We start from the raw sequence: 21,640 nt of genomic DNA on the forward strand, positions 1-21,640 counted from the left end.
GGAATATGGTTGCAGCATCAATGAATAACATAACTCCTTTAAAAGTATTAACTCTAAGTCCATGAAGAAGTTCCAAACATCTCATTCAATACGAGTCAATGCATCTCAGGAGTAATGCTGGGGATGAAGCAGAATCTCGAGCTGCTGCATTAAGAAGGTAAATAGAAACAGTGCATCGGACTGGTTGTCTCTTTGTGGGTCACTTAATCTGGTACCTGGTGAATAGGGACTGCATCTGAGTATTTATTGAATGTGAACAAGATCTACAGGCACCAGAAATACAGCCCTCAACATACATGATCAAGCCTACTCATGTACCCACGATCTTAACTGTCCACCAAGGAAGTTTGTTGCTATGTAGCAAAGAGGTCTATGAGTTGTAGGATCTCCTCAGCCCTACTTCTACCTGTTCTTACGAGCCTGACCACAAAAATAAAAGTGGCTCTAAAACTAATTTCTCTTTTCTGCAGTTGAGTAGGCCTTCAATATGTTTGCCATGAGCAAGTTAAGTTGAGTACATGAGGGTTTTGCACATTGGAAATGTAGTAAATAGGTAATTGATTAATGGCATTTGATGTGGGTCGCTCCCAATGGCGGTCGCTGCATATCTCAAGGGAGGAGGACCAGGGACGATGACGGGGGAAACAACATTTAAAAAAAAAAAAAAACACTGAACACACCTCATGCCGCCTGTCGCCCGCCGACATCTCCTGCCACCTTGCTCCTCTTGTGGTGTCCCAGCATTCGCTAGGACACCAGCACAGGCTCCCGAGTAATCCTGGAGCTACTTACATGCTAAACATAGCATGTAAGCAGCGTCAGAATTGATCTGAGTGCCAGTCACTGCCGCTCAGACACAAGCCTGAGGTCTGTGCTGTTTCTCCAGCCCAGCTGTGTATACAGCCGGGTTGGAGAAATATGTGTGTGGCCGGCCTCAGACAGCCGGCCAAACACATATGTGCAGCACTTAATGTACATATGCAAGCTATCATTTTATTAGGGTCGAGCCTGCATTGCATGCGCTTGCGCATGCGTATCGCAGCGAGACGCTTTTGTATTTAGAAAAGGGCTCGGAGCCCTGTCAACTTCACGTCAGTGTTTTTTATTGGTTTGTGGGCTTGCCTAATAAAATCTGCTTGCTTTCATTAGTGGAAGGCAAGCATACGTCATGCCTTTTCCGGTGGCTAGCCCTCCTCGAGCGCAGCGACCAAGTACAGAAAACATACGAGGCTTGCTGTTTTCCATCGGGCTTGTGGACTTCTTTTTCTCTAATTTACGAGCGCGATCTCGCTTGGCAGAAGTCGAGCGCTTTACATAGTTAATTTCACTATTTCTGGTTGTGTACATAAATGCACTTTTGCCCGATAGGTGAAAAGTCGGGTTAGGAGTTTACAACGCGATCAGCTCTAACATGAGCAAACGCGAGACCTGTTGCATTGTAAATGCTTGTTTTTCATCTGCTGGCTCAGCCATGGGGGTGATGCTCCGCCGCTACTGCAGAGGAGTCACCCCATGTCACTCCACAGTGAGCCACATACACACTTGAAAACTCACTGATGCATATAAATAGATTATTTTCAGCGGATTGATAGAGATGTATTGCATTAAAAATATTGGCTTGATAATTAGGACACACTCACTTTGATTTTGTGACCGTAAACTTTGAATGGAAACAGCGCTCTCTCAAAATGTATATAGAATATAAAACATACCACTCAATATATATACATATATATATATAACGTATAAAACATACCTGAAGTTCCGTTTGAAAAAAGAACTTCTGTGGGCACTGGGAACAGTCATAGATTTTATCTTCTTGCCCATGAACTGCAAAGATATGCTGCTGCAATTTATTTGCCTGTACAAAAACTGGAAGGAAAGACAGGGTGATCAGAGGTTTCTCATACTGGCACAGGTCACTCTGCCACTTCACTGCACATCTATAAATAGAGGCACACTTAAACCACAAGGGTACCTTGGAACATATGAATAAATCATTTTTTTGCGTGTACCAGCGGATTTAAACCCATTTATGTATGTGACGTTTTAAAAAACAATAACCTTTTTGTTTATAACAATGTCAAATAACCAACTGGCGTGAAGAAAGCACAAAGTTCATAAACAAATAACTAAATCTCCTTTCCTCTCTGTTATTGTGGTTCAGCAGATCATCTGCTCGCATTGCTTGGGCTGATCATCAACACAAGGCATCCACTGTTCCTTATTCACTTTACTTAGCGGATGCTTAGCTCCATTTGAAATGCCCAAATCCTCTGCAGTAGTTAACAGTGTTCAAGGGATGGGAAGCCGGTGATGCAAGGCCTGTTTTGCCCTGGAAGTTTGGTACCATCCACAAACATATATGTGTGTGCATTACCCAACTTCTGTTGTTCCCCTTTTTACCCTAATAATGGCTGGAGATTAACTGAAGCCAAAGGTTGTGGTAACTCCCCTTTAAAGATATGATGGGGAACTGATCGCCCCCACATTTGGTGAGGGTGGGGCGTTTCTTCACAGGAAAAAATGTTTTCTCCACAGAGAAGACAAAGTCGGTATTTCCACTAGGGGCTCCTTTCCCCCAGTGTGTAATCCTGTGCTATATACAATAGGAGTCCACAGGAGTTGTCACATAATAGCTACATTTGGAAACCTGTGCCCGATGCAGCTCCTCGGAATATTGGTGAATTGAAGAAAAGCACTAAAGTACACTAGGAGGATGTGTAAATCTCAGCCTACACTTTTGCAATTTTTTGTGAGCGGGACCCCATGTTTTTACCTGCATAAGAATAAAATGCCCACTCCAATCAGGCAAGTAAAAAGTCCCCCCAAGGCCTCCAGGTCCACCTTTAATGGAGATGTATGCAAGACACTTTACCCTCATCCGGTCATCAGTCTCCCCAGTAGTAAGAGCTACGGGTTTCAGTGAGTGTGCAGACAACAGCCAATGTCAATAGTACTGCAGCGACAAAGCCAAAGCGCTGACAAATTTGTCTTTGCGTGCCAATGCCATATGTTAAATCACCCACGACAAGTAGATACCAAATCTTGAGATCCCCACACGTCATGTTAGGAACGGTGTCGTTTTTTCAGTTCTGCAGAACGAGGGCTTAGGTGGTCCCAGAAGGCGGGTAGCCTTCACCTGGTCTTTTCAGCTGCATCCCTGGCATGTCCACAAGTATGAAACGTAAAGCACAGTGCCATCTTGCAATGTCAGAGGCAGGAGCACTTGCTTTCTAGAAATCATTACTGGGGCTAATACAATTATTTCTACATTGTAATAATTTGTTGTTCACTAATGTTAGGGGGGCAGTCTAAGAGGCTAACAATTGTATGTATTTACTTATCATATTGCTACATAGCCAACAGTTTTAAGGAGGGAAACATTCACTACAACCAAATGTACCCTGTATATGTCTCTGGAAGGAATGGGTTCAAACACAAGGTAAATGGTTCTGCTACTGAGAACCCTTTGTCATATCAGCCTTTCTTAGTTCATACTGTAATCCAAGCAGGCTACCACCAAGTAAACACAGATTAGCCAAGGCTTGCTTTCGAAACCACGCATTTGAGTGTGTCATGTTTTTCATGTTGCAATCATAATTTACAAATTGCAGCAATTAGATTAAATCTCTGCAAGATCGCAAGGCCTCTGACAGCTACGAAAGATTAAAAGGAACGTCGGCTCCTTGATGCTAGCTCAGTTTCCAGGAACATGTCCTGTCCGTGTTTCACTGACTGCAGGATTCAGCACAAGACTGTATGTTCAATATCCCCCAGCGTGTCATTTATGGATGAAACCGTGCACGAAGGCCTCACCTGTAAAACAAACGGGGCATTTGAACGTGCCTCCCATCCCCTCGAAGCTGTGCTCAATCAGGTGACACAGCAGCTTTGCTGGAGAGTCAAACATCTGGTTACACAGCTTGCACTCATGATTGATGCCTTCCTCTGCAAGGTTCAAAAGAGACAACTTGTTAGTGACACAGCAGATTAGCATCTGAAACGCAGGAGTCGTATGGAACAGAGAGTAGGTGGGAGCCTTACAGAGATATACCTGTTTTCTTGTGCTTTACAGTGAACCTTAGAACAATTTGATTTCTCTCTTCAGAACGTATTAGATACCACACGTCTCATACAGCAAACACAGTGAAGGTTTGCTATAATGGCAGCATTTGCTTCATTCTCAAGACTACTAACTACCAAACAAAACTAAGCCTATTAAAGCCTTCACCAACATAACACAGTGGAACAACTAAGATCATTTTACATACCTCCAGGACAGTCAATATGATATACAGGGGGCTATAGTGTTCCTACTTACTCCCTAGCCACTACGAATTGTCATTCACAAGCAAAATATGCTAGACAGAACGTTAGAAGTGCAGATAAAGCAATAACGCTAACCACTCGAGACATCTGCATTGCAAGCAAAGAACGCATTAGACAAAACATAGAAATGTACATTAGAGCGGAGATAGAGCACATAGCCTACAATGCAAGTTCAGTCTACCTTTAATATGTGTGAAACTGCCCTCTTATCGAGCCAAACGATGTGCTATCAAATTATTATGTCAACCACCCATATTTTTCCTATACCAAAAGCAAACACCCACAACTCATTGACATTCGATTTAGTCATGTAACAACCATATCCTTTTACAGATGAATGGCGTGCCTAAGATGGCAGCTACATCAGACGTGCCCATTTGAACTCCGTCCTGGGCCTGCCAAAGATCCTGTTTACTCCCACTTGAGCTGGCCTGGGATCACTGTTTTGCATGGGGCGACTGCTGGAGCCCCCGCCACACTGAAGACGACCGCAGCTCTAAACGGAGGGCCTGCGCAAACACCGCAAGTTGAGCAATGGTGATGAGGTCAACTGACACCAGGACCCGGCTCAAACTAATATGGCCTGTGAACACTGCAACAACGGGTACTGCTCTGGGACACACATCAGGAGGGCCCCAACCAGTGAAGCGACTGCAAGTCGGGTACCCTGTGGGAGTGCGGACCCCTGTCACAGCAGTGATGAGTCCCTCGCAAGTCAGAAGGGCCCCCCATGGCAGTGCAGGCCAGCATAACTAACTATGGGGCAGCAGCCACCACGATAGAGCGCATCAGGCAGAGACCTGCAACTAAGTTTGGAAAGCCGAGGTGCCCCAGAAGTGGCAGAGGGCCTTTTGATTGCTGCACGATTAGAGAGGGCAACCCCCACTTGCTTTAACCTGATATACCCTTCTATAACTGGGAATGGATCCCTGAGGAGGTCACACTGATTTTATCAGCCACCACCAAAACCAGGATGATGCTCCTATTCTGAGGTGAGAACAGAGAGGACTGCAAGAGGGCCTGGTGGTGAGAGGGCAGAGTGTAGGGTCTCACGCAGGGTGGTCTCGTCCTTAAGTGGTGCATACAGAGTTGGGTGCATGGGAGGAGCACCTCAGGAATCACGCTGAGCCTATGTGACTGCATCCCCTCAATGATGAATGCAGATGCAACCCCAATGATCTGGCTTTAGCCGCCGAGCACTGCTGTCTCAGTAACTGGGCAATACTACTCTGCTGTGAGGTCCGTATTATTGGACTGTCAATACAAGCGCATTCCCCTGGGGGTCCTCTGTTGTGCCGCCAGTTAAGAAGGCCTGGTTGGCGGCCTCGAGGCTACTCCTAAAGGACCTGTGCACTGAGATGGACTTAATTGATGGTGACGCCAAAAATGGCCACGGGTCTGACTCTGGGCCCCACAGGTACCGCAGATCACACACACACCTCTCCAACCTGAATATGGGGACCTTAACTCACTTGGACGCCACACTCCACAGCCACTCAGCCCAAAGTGATAAGGTGCTCCAAGCTATACTTGACAAAGAACACACTAGAGACCAAAACAGACAGACACTGTTTCCCTTGAGGTCAATCCTTTCAGAGCGGAAAAGAGACAGCTGAGGGAGCAAGTGGTTAATTTAGAGTCCCCTCTGACATCCATGTGGCCCACACTACAGGCCCTCAGACCCAAGTGAGGGAATTGTGAGGAGAGGTCACGTCCCTCCACAGGTGAGCAGAGGATGGAGAAGGCCGCTTGGGGCAAAACAATGTACACCTTCTTGGTGGCTAACATCCACAGTGTTGGGAGCAACATACTGAAATTCCTCTTGGTAATATGAGCGCATTGTATACCAGATAAACCACCAACTCCAGGAGCCCGACCACGATCATTTCTCGTTTCTTGATCTATAGTGACAGACCTAATATTACAAATATTTAGATACAAGGGCTCCTGGAGGTTTGGGAGCAACACCATAATGGCCTACCCAAATTTCACAGCAGAACTGCATTACAATGCAGCTCTTGCGCAGCGGTCAAGCAGCAACTCTGTGAGCAGTCTCTGAAACATGCACAGCTGCACCCAGGGAAACTTAAGGTTACAGACAGGGACAACACTCACTTATTCCCCTAGCCCGTAGATGTGTGCACCTGGACTCATGCTAAGGGACTGGGACTGAGGGCGAGTGGCAACCAACCCCAAGGTGAATGGTCATTAACTCAAACCCAACACAGGTGGCAAAGGAAGGTCGGCAATCACCCCACTCAGGAGCAGGTTGCCAAAGAACAAACACAAGCAGTGGCAGAGCGCTACAACTATGCAACAACCCATTTGAGTCACTACACACCACTCAGACAACCAAGTCTGGTTCGGATACAGACGACTAAGAGAATTCATGGAAGCACACCACTAAAGGACCACTCCTGACACCTAAATTAACAGATGAACTCTTGTGAGGACCACAGGACTTGCCCTTCTTTGAATCAATAGCAGCAACCTACTCTGCGACCCACTCTGTGGTGATGATCGTTTCTGCTAGGACCAGACCAGCTGCTTTGATAATGCTGGTGGGACCTACAACTGGAGAACTTTAGATGCTTGCGTGCTAAGCCCCTGAAGGTTCCTGATACACACTTGGTTTGCTTTATTGTTAATTTTCTCTTATTAATACTATTTACATTTGTTTGAGCATTGCTAGCCAGAAGCACAAGGCTCTACTGGCCTGGGTGGGGGTTAGTGGTGTTATATTTTTCTTCTCTTTTTTGTTACTGTATTGCATGTAAAGTCACTTGCACACAGTAGAGTGGGGGGATTTTAGTGGCCACTGGCCCCTTACTCACAAAGTCGACGGTGGAACATTCTCCGCCATGAAGGCAAGTGGAGACGAACTGGTAAAATGGCAGGGAGCTGGTTGCACACACTATATCCCATGAGTGCCCCAAAAATCTACATTGTCCTAAAATATACGTTACTGATATGGAATGTGTGTGGCATGGCTAGCCCTGTCAAATGTTACAGGATACATGCGTACCTCAAATGCCGCCACACATCATGCTCCTACAGGAGAGACGCATCACACTGGGGGAATTACACAAAGTGCACTTGCGCTGGAGGGGTCAGGTATACATAACTATATCCTCGGCTGAAGCAAGAGGGGTTTTGGTATGGACTGTCCTGGGGTCTGCTACATGGTAGACCTCCACCGGATGGATGACAAGGGCGGATTTGTGATCATGGAAGACCACTTGAATGGATCACCCCTTACGGTAGTGGGCATTTATGCCCCTAACATCAATCAATCAGCCTTTTTTGACATGCTGACCCTGGCAATCCTGCAGAACCCACTGGGATATGGGATGGAGACTACAACTGTGTCCCAGACATGGATAAAAATATTTCTGTGCTTCTCCTTCATAGGGCTTCATGTATCAGCACATTGCAACATTTTTTGGAATAGATGGAATGTAATTGCCTACATGATGTGTGGCACCTGGGGAACCCCACTGAGAGAGAGTTCACATTTTACTCCCCAGTCCATGCCAATCAAACCAGACTACCTCTCTTCCTTTGCAGCGAGTCCCTGGGCCAATGAATTGTGGGATCAGCAAACCTGGTGTGCACACTATTTGACCATTGCCCACTATTAGTTACACTTACCCGGGGAGGCCACACCCCAGGATCCCCACCCGGTGACTTTAAACTGAGGCCCTGCTAGACCTCCCCTTTACAGAGCCCCTATCGACACACATTACTACTTACTTCGATTTGAACAAATGCACTACTCGAATGAGAGCCCTGGAATGTGATGCCTATAAGGTGGTTGTTCAGGGCCATTGCTTGTCAGCAAACTGGGGGATCTGCCAGGTCTTGAATGAAGAGTTACTCAAAATAGAACAGGAGATGAGAGTGCTCAAAACTGAGGTCTCACACTGCCCATCCTGACTAGATCAGTTCAAATTGCTTTTCAAAGATAATAGGGAATCAGAGACATGACAGTGGAAACATGACTACCACACCGCTTGGCCCTACTCTACGCAGAGGGGCACTGATAAGGCAGACTCCTGCCATGGCTGGTGAGCGAGGACCACCACCGATAGGCAAAAGAGGCCATGACAATGGCACGTGGTGAACTCCCAAATGGCCATCAACATGGCCTTTTAGGAATACTATTGTTCCCTATATGCAGCAGTGAAAGCTCCATCTCGCACCTGTAAATACAGGGATTCTTACAGGTCATACTACTGCCCCACCTGGCACCAATGCAGTGGGCTGAACTGGAAACACCCCTTTAACTGGAGGAAATTCAAACTGTCATTATCTAAATTGCCCGCAACAAGGTCCAAGGAACAAATTGGCTCCCAATCGAATATGATGCCACTTTTGGCATGCACCACACCCTGAAACTACTGGAGATCTTTAAAGAGTCCAGGAACCTGGGACAGCTACCATTATGCTTTTGCGTTGATTGTGCGCCTTCCCAAATCTGGTCATGACCCACTAGATGTTCGCTCCTATCGCCCAATATCACTATTAAACCTTAATTACAAGGTGCTGAGGACGGTGCTAGTCAACAGACTACTGCCCATCATTGGGGGTCCTCGTGTATGATGGAGGGAGGCCACTCACCACCAACACCCCCCACCCCCTGGGGCGCCAGGGGGCAGGTCATGGTATCACTGGATATCAAGAAGGCATTCAAACTTTAGGATGGGAATACTTGATTGTCACCCAATAGGGTTTGGGTTAATTACCTCATTTGGATTCAATGCCATACACCACAGACCAACAGCAAGGGCGCGCAGAGGGCTGACAATATCAGATAGCTTCAATATCCAGAGGGGCACCCGAGAAGGATGTCAGCTGTCCCCTCTGATCTTTATCCTGACCTGTAACCTTTGGACTGTGGATTACAGATAGGAGTGCAAGACTGGGGGTTACCAGCTAAAGGTATACATCACATTATATCCCTCTATACAGACAATGCATTGGTGTATTTATGGGAGATGTCCACAATGCTCTCTGCCATGATGCTGCTGCTAGAGGAATTCGGGGAACTATCTGGCCTCAGAGTAAATTGGCCTACGTAATTTCTGTTTCCACTTTCTCAGAGTCCTGACTGACCAGGGGGCAATTACGGGCAACCAACTGCAATGGTGTCATACAACATTTGAGTATCTAGGGTCCAGATTCATCATAGCGCCAATGACTTTAGAGAAGGCGATACTGACAAAGTGCTGGCCTCAGCCTGCAAGTCTCTTCTCCTTTGGACATCTCTGCCATTGTCCCTGTTAGGAGGTTTGGCTATCTCCAAAATGCTAGTGCTGCCTTGCTTCTTAGATGTCTTCACAGCCTTGCAGCTATCCCTCCCGAAGTTATTCTTCCAGGATCTGCATGGGGTCTTGACAGAGCTCATATGAGGTGCGGGTAGGAGGAGAGTGGCATTTCTGTTGCTCCAACAACCACATACAGGAGGGTTGGGTCCCCAACTGTGATTTATAATATGCAGCAGCACAACTATAATGGCCAATGCTATAGCTAGGCGTGAATGCCAGCCCAGAGAGAGGGGCCATTACCTACTAAAAATGGGCACACACTGAATCAGAGGTGCTCGCAGGAGTGCGTGCTAGAGGCAGGGACACACCAAACAGAGTATGCTGGGAGACATGCATTAGGAACATAGAGGATAAGAATGATTACCACCCGCCCTGAACTATACCTGAACTGATCCAGATGATCCATAGTCATGGAGGGAGGCTGCTGGAAAACTAAGAGGGCCACAACGAGGGTCACAACAATGATGGTACACTGTGGTCACTTGAGACTCTGTGGTTGGCACAAGGGTGGAAGTCCCGACATATGAGTGGAATAAAGGATAATTATCCCTTGCTCCCTGCCTCCATTGCCCCCCCGCCCCCACCAATAAGGTGCAATTGAACCCCCCCTTGCTATCTAATGACAACCACAGAGGATAGTACAGGGGTGATGACCCCCGCACAACCGACGCTGCGCATCACGTAAGCCCTGCATATACCCACATTGCTGCTCTGCAACTGACCACCCGCCATATGGTAAACACCTCTCGATAGCAGACAGGTATATGATGGAATGTGTGGACTCCATTGAATACACTACTATTGTAATTGTTTTTACTGAGGTATTATGCAAACTACCATGAAATATGCCTATTATATTGTTCCTGAAACCATGGATGCCATATACCTCCGTTATGTTATGCAACAAAACAATAAAAGAAATTTAATAAAAACTTCTTGCATGTGAATTTAGTGGTCAAAGATGCAATACACAAAGTACATTACATTCATAAAGACAGAGCAGAACAAAATAGCCCAACTGTAGACATGTTGACTCAGCCACCCCTCTGCAACGAAAAGTTAATATCGTGTAGAAAGCTCACCCCAGGCACCTGACAGTTCTACTAATTGAAGTCTGTGAGCTAAGAAAATGGTTAGAACAATAAATCACATCATATAACATATTGGCCCTTATACACAAATGTTTTTTTTGCAGTCATTAAGCCCGTGAACAAGGCTTTCAGATGCCAAAACACCTTTTCACAATGTAAAAAGTTATTTTTAAGATTCAGAAAAGTCTTGCCGACCCCTATATGGGGTTTTGCGACCTTTCTGAATTGCTACAGGGAGGGGTGTGAAACAGGCATTATCCTTTTAATCAAATGTTTGGGGCCTCAATTGCAGTTGTAAACCATTGAATTACCTCTTAAAATGGTAAGATAACAGATTCGCAAAGGGGAAGTTGTCCTTGTAGAAAGCTTGGATGGCCTTGAGGTCCAGCGGACCCATCTCTGCTCCTCCAATGTCTTTACAAACAGGAAACTGTTTCTTAAAGCTGCATCTATCTTTGACTAGGTCTGGGCTGCTTTAGAAAATAGTTCCCATTTGGGAAAGCAAATGCAGTGATAATGACCTTTAGGGCCAGATGTAGCAAGCAGTTTTGCCCATTCTGTGTCTATGGGAAAACCTGTTCGTACATATGGCCCTATGTCCCTTGCCATAGCTACCATTCATGTTTGGGTCACAAAATAGTAGCTGTCTAATTAATGTCTGATAAGCAGGTTATTTGGTGACCCTTTGAGAATAGGCAATGTACTATGGGACATATTAGTATATAGCGTGCATCAGTCGCGGCTCGCTTCGCTCATAAGGAGCAGGGCTGGTGCAGCATGCGGGTAAGGGGATGGGAGAGGGTCTAAAAATTAATTAAAAAATATATATAATAAAATACAAATTTACCTTGCTCCTCTCCTCCATCTCACTGCAGGCACAGGCTCCCAGCCTGCCGTGCGGCCAGTCCGGATGCTTCTCACAGCAGCGTCAGGAATGGCAGGGAGCACCCAGTCAGGGTGCTCCCAGGCACACTGGGAGCCTGTGCAAGCTCTCTCCAGCCCGACAACACAGTGCCGGGCTGGCAAAAGCCTACTGCACATGTGTGTTTGGCAGACCCGAGACTGCCAGCCAAACATACATGAGCACTGAGTGGAGTGCACAGTGCACTACCCTCATTGCTTGTCACCCCCATGGCCCGCCCCTTTTACAATGAAGGGATAATAAACATCGTTTATTATCCCTTTGTTGTAAAAGGTTTTGCAGCTTCTGCTGCTGGTGGGTGGCGACGCTCCTCCGCCCTAACTGAGGAGCCACCCCTGGTGTGCTTATTAAATGATGTCCCCATTTGAGAGCCAGGCGTTATTAAATAGGAAAACAGATAAGCACCTTAATTGTTGTTTGAACTGATCAAATTGTACATTTCTTGAAAAGTGAAAATCAGAGATGTACTCACTGCCCTGAAAGCCTTACTACAGCTGTGCTGGTTTTAATGCAAATCTTGCGGTTTGAGTGAGCCAAATTCTCTTCTGATGGGCTGATACATACTCCATGACCCAATCTACCTTGTCCAATGGATCTTCCCAACTTTACATTACATCAGATTTATAAAGCACATGGCTACCCGATACCAGGCTTCCCAGCGCTAAAGAGGACCAGTGAGTACCAAGCAGCTCTACTTAGAGGAACAGATGTCTAACTGTTCCCTAAAGTGCAGCCAGTTGTTTGTCGCTTCTCAGCGACTTCCACAACTTGGAGGCTTAATAAGCAAAAGACCAACCTATGCCACTGAATCTTTTTATCCTGGGTATAACTAGAAGATCCTGTGAACTGGATCTGAGGGGCTTGCTAGGTTGGTAATAGTCGATCAATTGAGTACCTTAACCTGGATTCTACTGCCTACAGGTAACCAATGGAGCGTTCTAAGTGCATCATTTGCCTAATGAAATTTCGGGATCCCAAAAAAGGGTCCAAGCTGCGGCAATCTGGATTACTTGTAATTTCCTAGTCACCCTTTTCGGGCTGCATAAGTAAATTGTATTGTCATAGTCCAGGCATGAGAGCATTAACCCCTGTATCACATTTCTCCTGGACTGTAATGGAAGCCATTTCAAGATTTTCCAAAGGGCCCTCAGAACTCCAAAACAAGAGCCGACAATCCTATTCACCTGAGAAGCCCTTGATATCTTATCATCCAAAGTAACACCCAAACTTTTTACTTATGGTTCCGGTATCGGGCACTCTCCTAATGCTGGGGACCAGCTGATTTGTTGCCAAAGTTATGGATTATTGCCGACCACATCACTTAAGTTTTTTCTCCACTTAATTTTAGGCAGCTATCTGCCATCTAGTTAGCTACCCTAGTCACTCAGCTGTTGAGAGTAACAGAGGAACTTTGGCTCTTACATAGGATTATTTTTACTTACAGTGATGTCAACTAACCAAATTAAGCCCAGAAATAAAGGATGTGGTAGGGACTGGAATAATGCACCATTTATGAGCTTTGGAGGTCCCAAGAAATAGCAGGGCTGTGTCCTATTAACGTCCTAAGGGAAACCATTGATATGTCCTGAGAGTCTTAATTCACATATCGTCAGGCTTAATGCCATCCCGTTGTGTATGGTGTTAAAAGAGGTAAAGCAAAAAAATGTGAACTAGTAAATGGACATTTGGAAATTCATTAACCCTCACATCCCCCGACTCCCAACTCACAAGACCTTTACTAATCGGAAATTCCACCGATTTGTAGATGCAGGCAAAGGAGAATGCTTAAGTCATCTCCAAAACCTCACTTGTTACTAGGATGAATGGCTTGCTGTATTAAGAGCGGAGTGGGACCTGCAGATAAAGGGTTCTAATCTGGAAAGTATCAGCTCAGCCTTTCATCCTTTCAAGGTCTCTAAATTAGATTAAACGGATCATAGTCATATCTGTCACTTACAAAATCTAGAAACCAGAACTGTGGAATAAAACACCATATAAACACAATCAGTATTATTATTATATAGTCGTACTCAAGTGTCTTTCAGTTATCCTAAAGGCAGACTTAAAACTGCTTGAATTACTTTACTGCCAAAGTGAACATTGAGTGGTGTCCATTTTAAAATACAGAATATAGGTGTGCAGCAAGTAAGTATATAGATAAAAACATGCTGAAACCAGATTCACACAACACATTCATCAAATACACTTCATAACAATAAAGAGTATGTGGATGATATTAAAAGATATCAACTACTGTTATTTTCTGTAATGTAGCAAATTGTCAGTAATGGTGTATATAGAACCAGCAGAACTGCCCACTCACACAGTGTCACCATGTGTCACAGATAGCAGCTTGCTTCACTGAGTCACCAGTTGAGGAGTCAACTCTTATGCGGAGGAAGTAAATGAATGCTGGGATCCTCTGCACCAAGCGGGTTTCCAGCTGGAAGCTCCTGCCCTGAGGTCAGTTTCCAGCTCGCCTTCCAAGTTTTAAATAACTGATGTCCATTACGGGTCTTAAAAACACCCAAGCACATGGGCAGCAGCCTCAGCAAACTTTTGGGTAAGAAGTGGGTCAGGGGAGAGGGCAAAAGGGTAATTTCAGGCAGTTCGGTCAATAAGCCCCAACCCTCCAAGACGTCGCCCCCTTTTTAACAGGTGAATTTTTTTTTTATGTCGGGAGATGTGGAGTGAGACAGCATTTTATGAGAAATCGTTAGGACAAAAGAATTGGCCAGATAATGGAGGGAAAAGGATTTCTGAATGCAACATCGGGATTAAAATACAGCATTTAGAGTTAAAGTAAATATTCTTGGTACTTGAGATAAAGGGGTATGAGAGTTACATTTATTAAAGGAAGATGGAAAATGTTTAAAATGCTATAATAGTTATGCAAGACCTTTTTTGTGCCAGTGTTGCATACATGCTCCGCACTCAGTTCTGAAATTTTGGGGAAAAATTTATCATTCCAAAATATTTGAGCCTTTAGTAACAAATCGTGAGCTATTTTCAGACAATGCTTTGGTCTTAAGTTCAACAACCTCTTCCCGGCATGCTAACTCTCTAAAGCTAAATTCTGCCCATCACTTCACGAAGGAGTGCTTATAAGAGATCCAGTAAGTTCTCTCCGCTTTGCATTAATGAAAGAAGAGAACTGGCTAGTTGGACAGCTGCCAGTGGTGAAAATACTGAGGGGTCAAATGAAAGAACATTTTGAACAACCAAACTGAATTTAATGTCTGGAATGTACACTTAAGGAGACAAATATTCAATTGTGATTGAAAGAATGACTGCTCAAATGTTACGTGCTCTTAATGGTTTTGTACATTGAGAAATTCCATGAGTATGGTGGAATTTTTGAATTCACATGTGTTGGATGAAGGTGGGATTGTGGGTATTTGAAAGTAGGGACACAAGCAAAAGTAGGTGACCACCCTGCACCTCCTATGTTTATATTTTTTGCACGTAGTTTCTGAAACATGCTATATTAGCTTATGTTACAGGCTGGAGAGGGAAGTGCAAGTGATTTTTCTGGGTGGGAATGGAGAGGGAATACCCATACATCTAATGAGGTGCAGAAGAAGGGGTTTCATAAGAGAGAAACCTATTGTCCTACTACTGAAAGAAAACTAAATTAAAGATTAACACGTGCAATTTTCCACCTTGCATGAATTCGGCATGCAGAATTATCATGTCATTCTCTCCGCAAATAGGATACTTACCACAGGAGCTCATTTCCTTCATAGCTATGGCCCTGTGAACCAACCCTACAGTATTTATGTCACGTTACAAACGGGTGGTATAGGCACACGTGAGCCAGTTTATCTGGCTGTTTGCCTTTTGGTCTGATATTCAGGACCAGCCTTTAGCAGGTGCGAGCTGGGCTGACGCCCAGGGCGCCAAAACTAGCGCTGGAGCTTCCTGAATCCTCTCCTTAGGGGGTAGGTTCATAGAAAAGTGTCTTCAAACAATGTTTATCAAGCCTGCTAGTGCCATTGTCTGCTTTTTGTTTATCTTTTCATGGCACTCCTTAATCTTGAACCCTGGCCTTTCCCTACTTCTCCCAAACTGTTAATACATAAAAACTTAAAGAAGACAAGAGGGAGGAAAAGCTGAATTTAATTTTGCCCAGAGCCCTCTCTGCGCAGAGGCCAGCCCTGCCGATATTGTACAATGTTTGTACGGATCTTCCCCCAAATCATTAAAGCATGCTTGAAGTAGGTTGAGAAATGCATCGGGCTGAGTGTCTATAACAATGGTAAGAATAAACAGCCATTGCTTAAAATCCATGAGGATAAAATCTAATTTTCCGGGGACAGTCTTAAATTACTGATTAGCATTTAGCTTACTTGGATAGATGCGGTGTATAGCCTAGCCCAGTAGGGGGCTCTCGGTAGCTTTTAAGATCAGACGGTGTTAGTGGACAGACAGTTTAGTGTGGGGGTGATGATGACAGTGCAGTGACTGACATCAGATTCCCATTTGTAAACGCAAAGTTGCCTTTTCTGGAAGAATGTGTTGATTCTTCGAACTTTGTTTCTTTTTGCATCACGATCGGCAAGAACATCTCATTACTCGAGGAAATTATGCAGTCCTCCGCCTTCATTTGTAAAATAAAGTGCAGAATTTGACAGCTTGCTGTGCTGGATCTATTTCCACGCAAATGAGAATAGCTGTATTTATTACAACCTTAACCAGATGATGCGACTGCAAACAAGAATCTTGGGCGTTAGCGAGAAAAAAAAAAGCATCAATTTTACACTCCATTTCTCAAAAAAATAATAGGATGTGTGCTTGTTTAAAACAAGCAAGACTGCTGGAGCCTGTCAGGCTGAAAGTGTGTCAGGCCAAAAAGAGGAACAGAGCGCTTTGTGTAAAAGTGTCGTGGGGAGATGATAGTATCCTGTAATGTTCGCACTACCTACTTTTGTCTCCAAACGCGTTTGATCCCTGACAGACACATACTTATTTCCATACTGGTCTTGAGGGAGGCGAGCAGAATGAGAGCTGATTATCTGCATCCTGAAGGTGAAACCTGGGTGGTACCCACTGATGTCAAAGGCAGGCATTTGTATACATTTTTAGGCACATAATTTACTGCCTGTTAGTGGGGATTAGTGGGTTGCACTGACCCAGCTGAACTGCAGCGGTGAAGCTGGCAGCTCATTGTTCTCGGGTTCAGCCGCGCTTATTGTACAGAAGAGCTGTAATTACATGAACCCCACTTTAAGGCCGAGTCCTGCATCGTCATAACCTTAGTTGACAGTGCGAACGGGACTCCGACAAACAGTAATATCCGGCGAAGAACGAAGGATTGAATCTCCCATCGGTCTTTAATAAAAAAATTGATTTGGTCTACAGTGTTAAAAATATGAGGTGCGCAGAACTGTGGGCTTTTTAAGTCAATCATACATGAATAGTACTTTTTAAAAAGATAAAATATTATTGAAACACAAGCAAACCTGGTAAAGTGAAAATCGGTATCAAGAAAAAGAACGGCGTCTCTATTCGGACTGCATTGTCTTGGCTGTTTGTGAATTTTGTGGAATAATATTATCTCTAGCTCTATGTGCAAGTCAACTAAAGTCACATTAATATGGGATGAAGGGCAGGTATGAAATGTATTTCAAATAAGTCATCTGAACTCTTCCTTAACCCTCTTAATCAAGTGTCTTTCAGTCTTAGTAATGTCTCTGCATGCTCAGATGGCAGAAAGATATTGGGTGACCGGGGCTATAAAAATATGGCATATTTACATTCGCTTTTCATGCCATACACCAAATATCTCATGAGTGAAATAGGTCCTCTAGTATAAGAAAAGCGCCTTCTAACAGTAAATGATATACTACAAGTGAGTGTACTTGAGAGGCGTTTGTAATCACAGGCCACATTTTACACTTCCTAATACCACTCAACCGCTCTTCATAATTTACATGGTTAAACTATACAACTGGATAGTAGCTAATAGAACGGTCTCTTGCAGACTTATCCCAACCAGGGGCTATTCATTTGATCACTTTGGGATGGAGAGAGGAAGATCACATGCAACTTAAAACAAGTTACATATTCAATGACTGATAGCATGTATAAATAAATGTAGTAACCAATTTGGATTTTGGATGTAGGGGTGGGCAGAACTCGCAGAATCTGACTAAGCGGAATTCTGTGGAGTTAAATAAAAACTCTTCAAAATTCTACAGAGTACTGCTAACTGGTGTAAATAGGTATGTTGAGCTGTTCGCGATGTGATTTAGCACCAGTAGCGCAACCTGCGTTGAAAAATCAGGGCCAAAGGGAACCACACAGTATGCAAGAGGGCACAGCTACTTGAAAAGATTTTGCTGCCGCTCAGGTAGATTTTCTGCTCGAGAGGCAGCCTTCTCACAGCGAGTGGCTGCAGTTGCCCATGTTAGAAAAATCTACCCAGATGTTCTTCTAGCGACCGGAAATCGTGCTAGGGGGCATACAATTTAGTTTGTGCTCTCCAACTTACTGGTTTTGGAGTCACACATGAGAAAAAATTCCACCACGTGGCCATTGGCGGTATTTGGCCAGAAGTCCATGTCACAAGAGTAATACAGTCACTGAAATTCTGTCAATTCCACAGGGGGAATGGAATAATCCGCCCGCTCCTACACAAATGGTGAGGATCTCCTTATATAAAAACCTGGAATTATCAGTTGAACCTTGTTGGTGTACTTAGTATAGTGACATATCCAGTAGTATAACAGTCACGATTTTTATAGTTTTTTAGGGCACTATACGTCCTTTTGGGGTCATGGATCGATTTATGAAGATCAAACATGCCACATTTCTAAAATTGAGTTTAAACAGACAGGGCCGTTCATTACTCGTGGGGGACAAAAGCACCACATTTCTTAATAAAACGCTTAGAAATGGAAGGACAGTTCTTAGACAGGCAGGAAACTAAATTCTGCAGACGGTCTTTTGGCCAATGATGAAGGACAAGATTTAATCCAGAAACCACAGCCAGAGCAGTAAGGATTATGTATCACATACTGATCACTGTCACTTTACAAAAAAACAGACATATCATATGTCTTCCCTTTCATGCATTGCGTCATTGACCTCATTATTACAGATGCAATTTCTCATACACAATAGCATCCAATCGTAAAAAGATTTATAGCAAGGCACAGAAACATGCATACATTTCAAACGTCAAGCATACATTTGACCAGCGAATGTAAGATATCAAGAGTAATACTACATTGCAAAAAGCAAAGCTTTAATATTCAGCTGTTGCTCAGACCTACGAGTGGCGACCCAGCAAAATATCAGTAGCCGGTTTCACGCAACCTCCACAAAAAGGCATCATGATTTACAAAGGACGAAATCCTATATGAAACAATCCACACTAAATAAGCAGGCGTTTTTACATTAGAAAGACAATGGACTCAACCACTGAAACACCAGCAGAAACTCATCCAAGCAGAGGGTGAGAAGTGGACACTGCCTCCCTCGCTACAACTTGATTGCCATAAGAAACGAGCATTGGCAAAGCCTCTAGGTCAGGGTTTAATGTACTAACATATGCAGCAATCGCACCTCACAGAAAGAAATACCACATATATACATACGGGAAACCAACAGGATTGCTCAGGAGAGTTGCCCTGCTCTATACCAGAGAAAAGCAATTCCATGTATTTGAAACCCATTCTCGATAGAGTACAAGAGCGTGGCTCATAACTATACTCCTCATCCAAACATATATATATTTTATTCAGAGGTAATTGACATACATTTGTCCAACAACATAACCTTTCTGTGAATAGTATTACAATACCTACAAAAAGCATGCAAAAAGCAGTAGCAAAGGAAGGCATTGGCCACCCTTTTAATGTAGGTGAGATGACACTCTGAGATGTAGATCAGTAATGCTCATGAACTACAGAATTAAATAGTTACATGTGATAAAGGTACTTATACACTAAAATATCTTCATAAAGACACTTGGCTTCCCCGACAACTCGGGAGCCAGCTACGAAGCCTCTGATGAGCACATGCTTGCCAAACGCTAAAATTACAACTTTTCACAAATGCAAATGTGTTTACTGGGAGAGAGATAACTTTAAGCCTAATGGTCATACCCATTCTCCAACAACATATCTTTTTCTGTGAAACAGTTTTAAAATACATACAATAAAATGGGACAAGCTGTGACAAAACAAACAAGCATTTGCAGTGCAATGGGTCTCGCATTTGCTCGAATTAGACCTATTAGCGTTGTAAACAAATACTTTTCTTGCCAACTAAATTGAAAATGAAAAGTAAAAAAGTTTCACATAAGCAAGCCGATTCAAAGGGCCATGGCCGCCATGAGCATCAGCGTGAAGGAGACACACAAAAGGAAAAATAAGTTCCCTCGCAGTCAAACATATCAGCAAAAAGTGCAATTAGCAGTGTAACAGGGTCGCTGTCCAAGGCGATGACCAAACCGCCCCAAGGAGGGACAAACAAAGCATTTACCAATGATAACAAAAGATTTTTGAAGGGCAAGCCCTTGAACGAGCAATAGTGATGGGCGTGAGGTGGAATAGGTTAAAAGCCCAAATAGATAACAACACGTCAGAAAAGCAGCACCTGCGCGCTACTATGCTCAACCAAAAAAACACTATGATGACAACATATGGGCTTGTATTAACATACACTGAAATCTAAGCTCGGACAAAGACATATGTGTATGATGGGGATAAGCATGCAAAAAGGAATGCATTGGCCTTTATCATGTAGGTGTGATAACACTCTTGGATGTAGCTCAGTTGTGTCATGGACTACAGATTTAAATCATTAAGTGCAATAAAAGTACTTATACAACTAAAATATCTTCACAAAGACACTTGGCTTCTCCAGCAACTAGAGTTTCAGGGAAGAAGTCTCTGATGAGCAAATACTCGCCATACATTAAAATGACAACTTTTCACAAATGTATTTGACGTTACTTGGTCGAGATGTATTTCTGGCTTATTACTGTTTGTTAGCTCACAAATCCTGTCTCACTTTACCAACACATATGTGCTGTATATCTTGCCTATATTGTCCTAATTAATCCAGGAGGAGTGAAATGGGTCCTACTTGGAGGCCCTGGAGGCTCCTTTCCAATATCTTTTTAGAGAGATGGGACCCGTTTCTCCTCCCCTGTGGCTCCCAGAGACACAAATGAGCTGTGCTCGCCTTAACTTGGCAGCAGTGGGACAGAAGCACTCTTCTCAACAGTACCCTGACAATTACGTAGGCTTGAGCTTGAAAGGCGTGGGATTGATGGCATGGACAGTGAAACTATTGCCCAGGGAACTTGGCACAGCCCTCGGAGGGATGCAGGAGGTCAGTTGCTATGGCAACACAGAATGAGCTCAACCTTGCAACTGACCCTTATCTTTTTTTGATCTCGGGGCCGCTTGGGGCCATAGCTTGAAATCAACTGGAAAATAATCTGCCCACATATCAGAAAGAAAAACTATATTCACGCTGTGGCGCGTGGCTTCCTCTACCGGCGTGGTCACATTAACATCCATAATTACATCCAGCATGCAACGAGCATTTACAGGCTGAAGTGCAGTGAAACGTCGAGGCTCAGCATCCTTAATAAGGTGCCTTCGAGAAGGTAAACCCAGGAAACACCGCATGCCTTGCCTCATGCTAAAGCCACCAGAAGCCGCTCAGGGCGAATTGGATATTCTATCAATTTTGAGCCACCATGGACCAGAGGTTTGTGCACGAACGTGTAGGCCATGAACTAAATTAACGCAAAAGGCAGACAGAATTGGTCAACCTAGGACTATAGTGATTAAGAATGTCCCAAGATAGTCAAGTTATGTGTTTCCCTTTACATTCAGTATTTTCGTATATCTAAGATTACAAGTATACAAAACGACGGTCCACAAATGGTTCAGCTCTGTGGTATAGCAAACATCGTTCTATAATTCACGAAAATCAGACTGATAAAA

At 44.1% G+C, this 21,640-nt stretch overlaps 1 protein-coding gene across 4 annotated transcripts in view; it reads right to left on the reverse strand.

The window, feature by feature from the left end:
• The window catches only part of ZNF423 (zinc finger protein 423), a 397,152-nt gene that overhangs the window by 43,448 nt on the left and 332,064 nt on the right, over positions 1 to 21,640 (reverse strand). For all 4 annotated transcript variants that reach the window (XM_069218319.1, XM_069218321.1, XM_069218320.1 and 1 more), the window contains 2 exons: positions 3,820 to 3,951; positions 1,757 to 1,872 (listed from right to left, as the gene is read on the reverse strand). In XM_069218319.1, the coding sequence (XP_069074420.1) occupies positions 1,757 to 1,872; positions 3,820 to 3,951 (248 nt within the window). The remainder of the gene's footprint in view (positions 1 to 1,756; positions 1,873 to 3,819; positions 3,952 to 21,640) is intronic.

Source organism: Pleurodeles waltl, chromosome 12, assembly GCF_031143425.1.
Source record: "Pleurodeles waltl isolate 20211129_DDA chromosome 12, aPleWal1.hap1.20221129, whole genome shotgun sequence".
NCBI lineage: Eukaryota > Metazoa > Chordata > Amphibia > Caudata > Salamandridae > Pleurodeles > Pleurodeles waltl.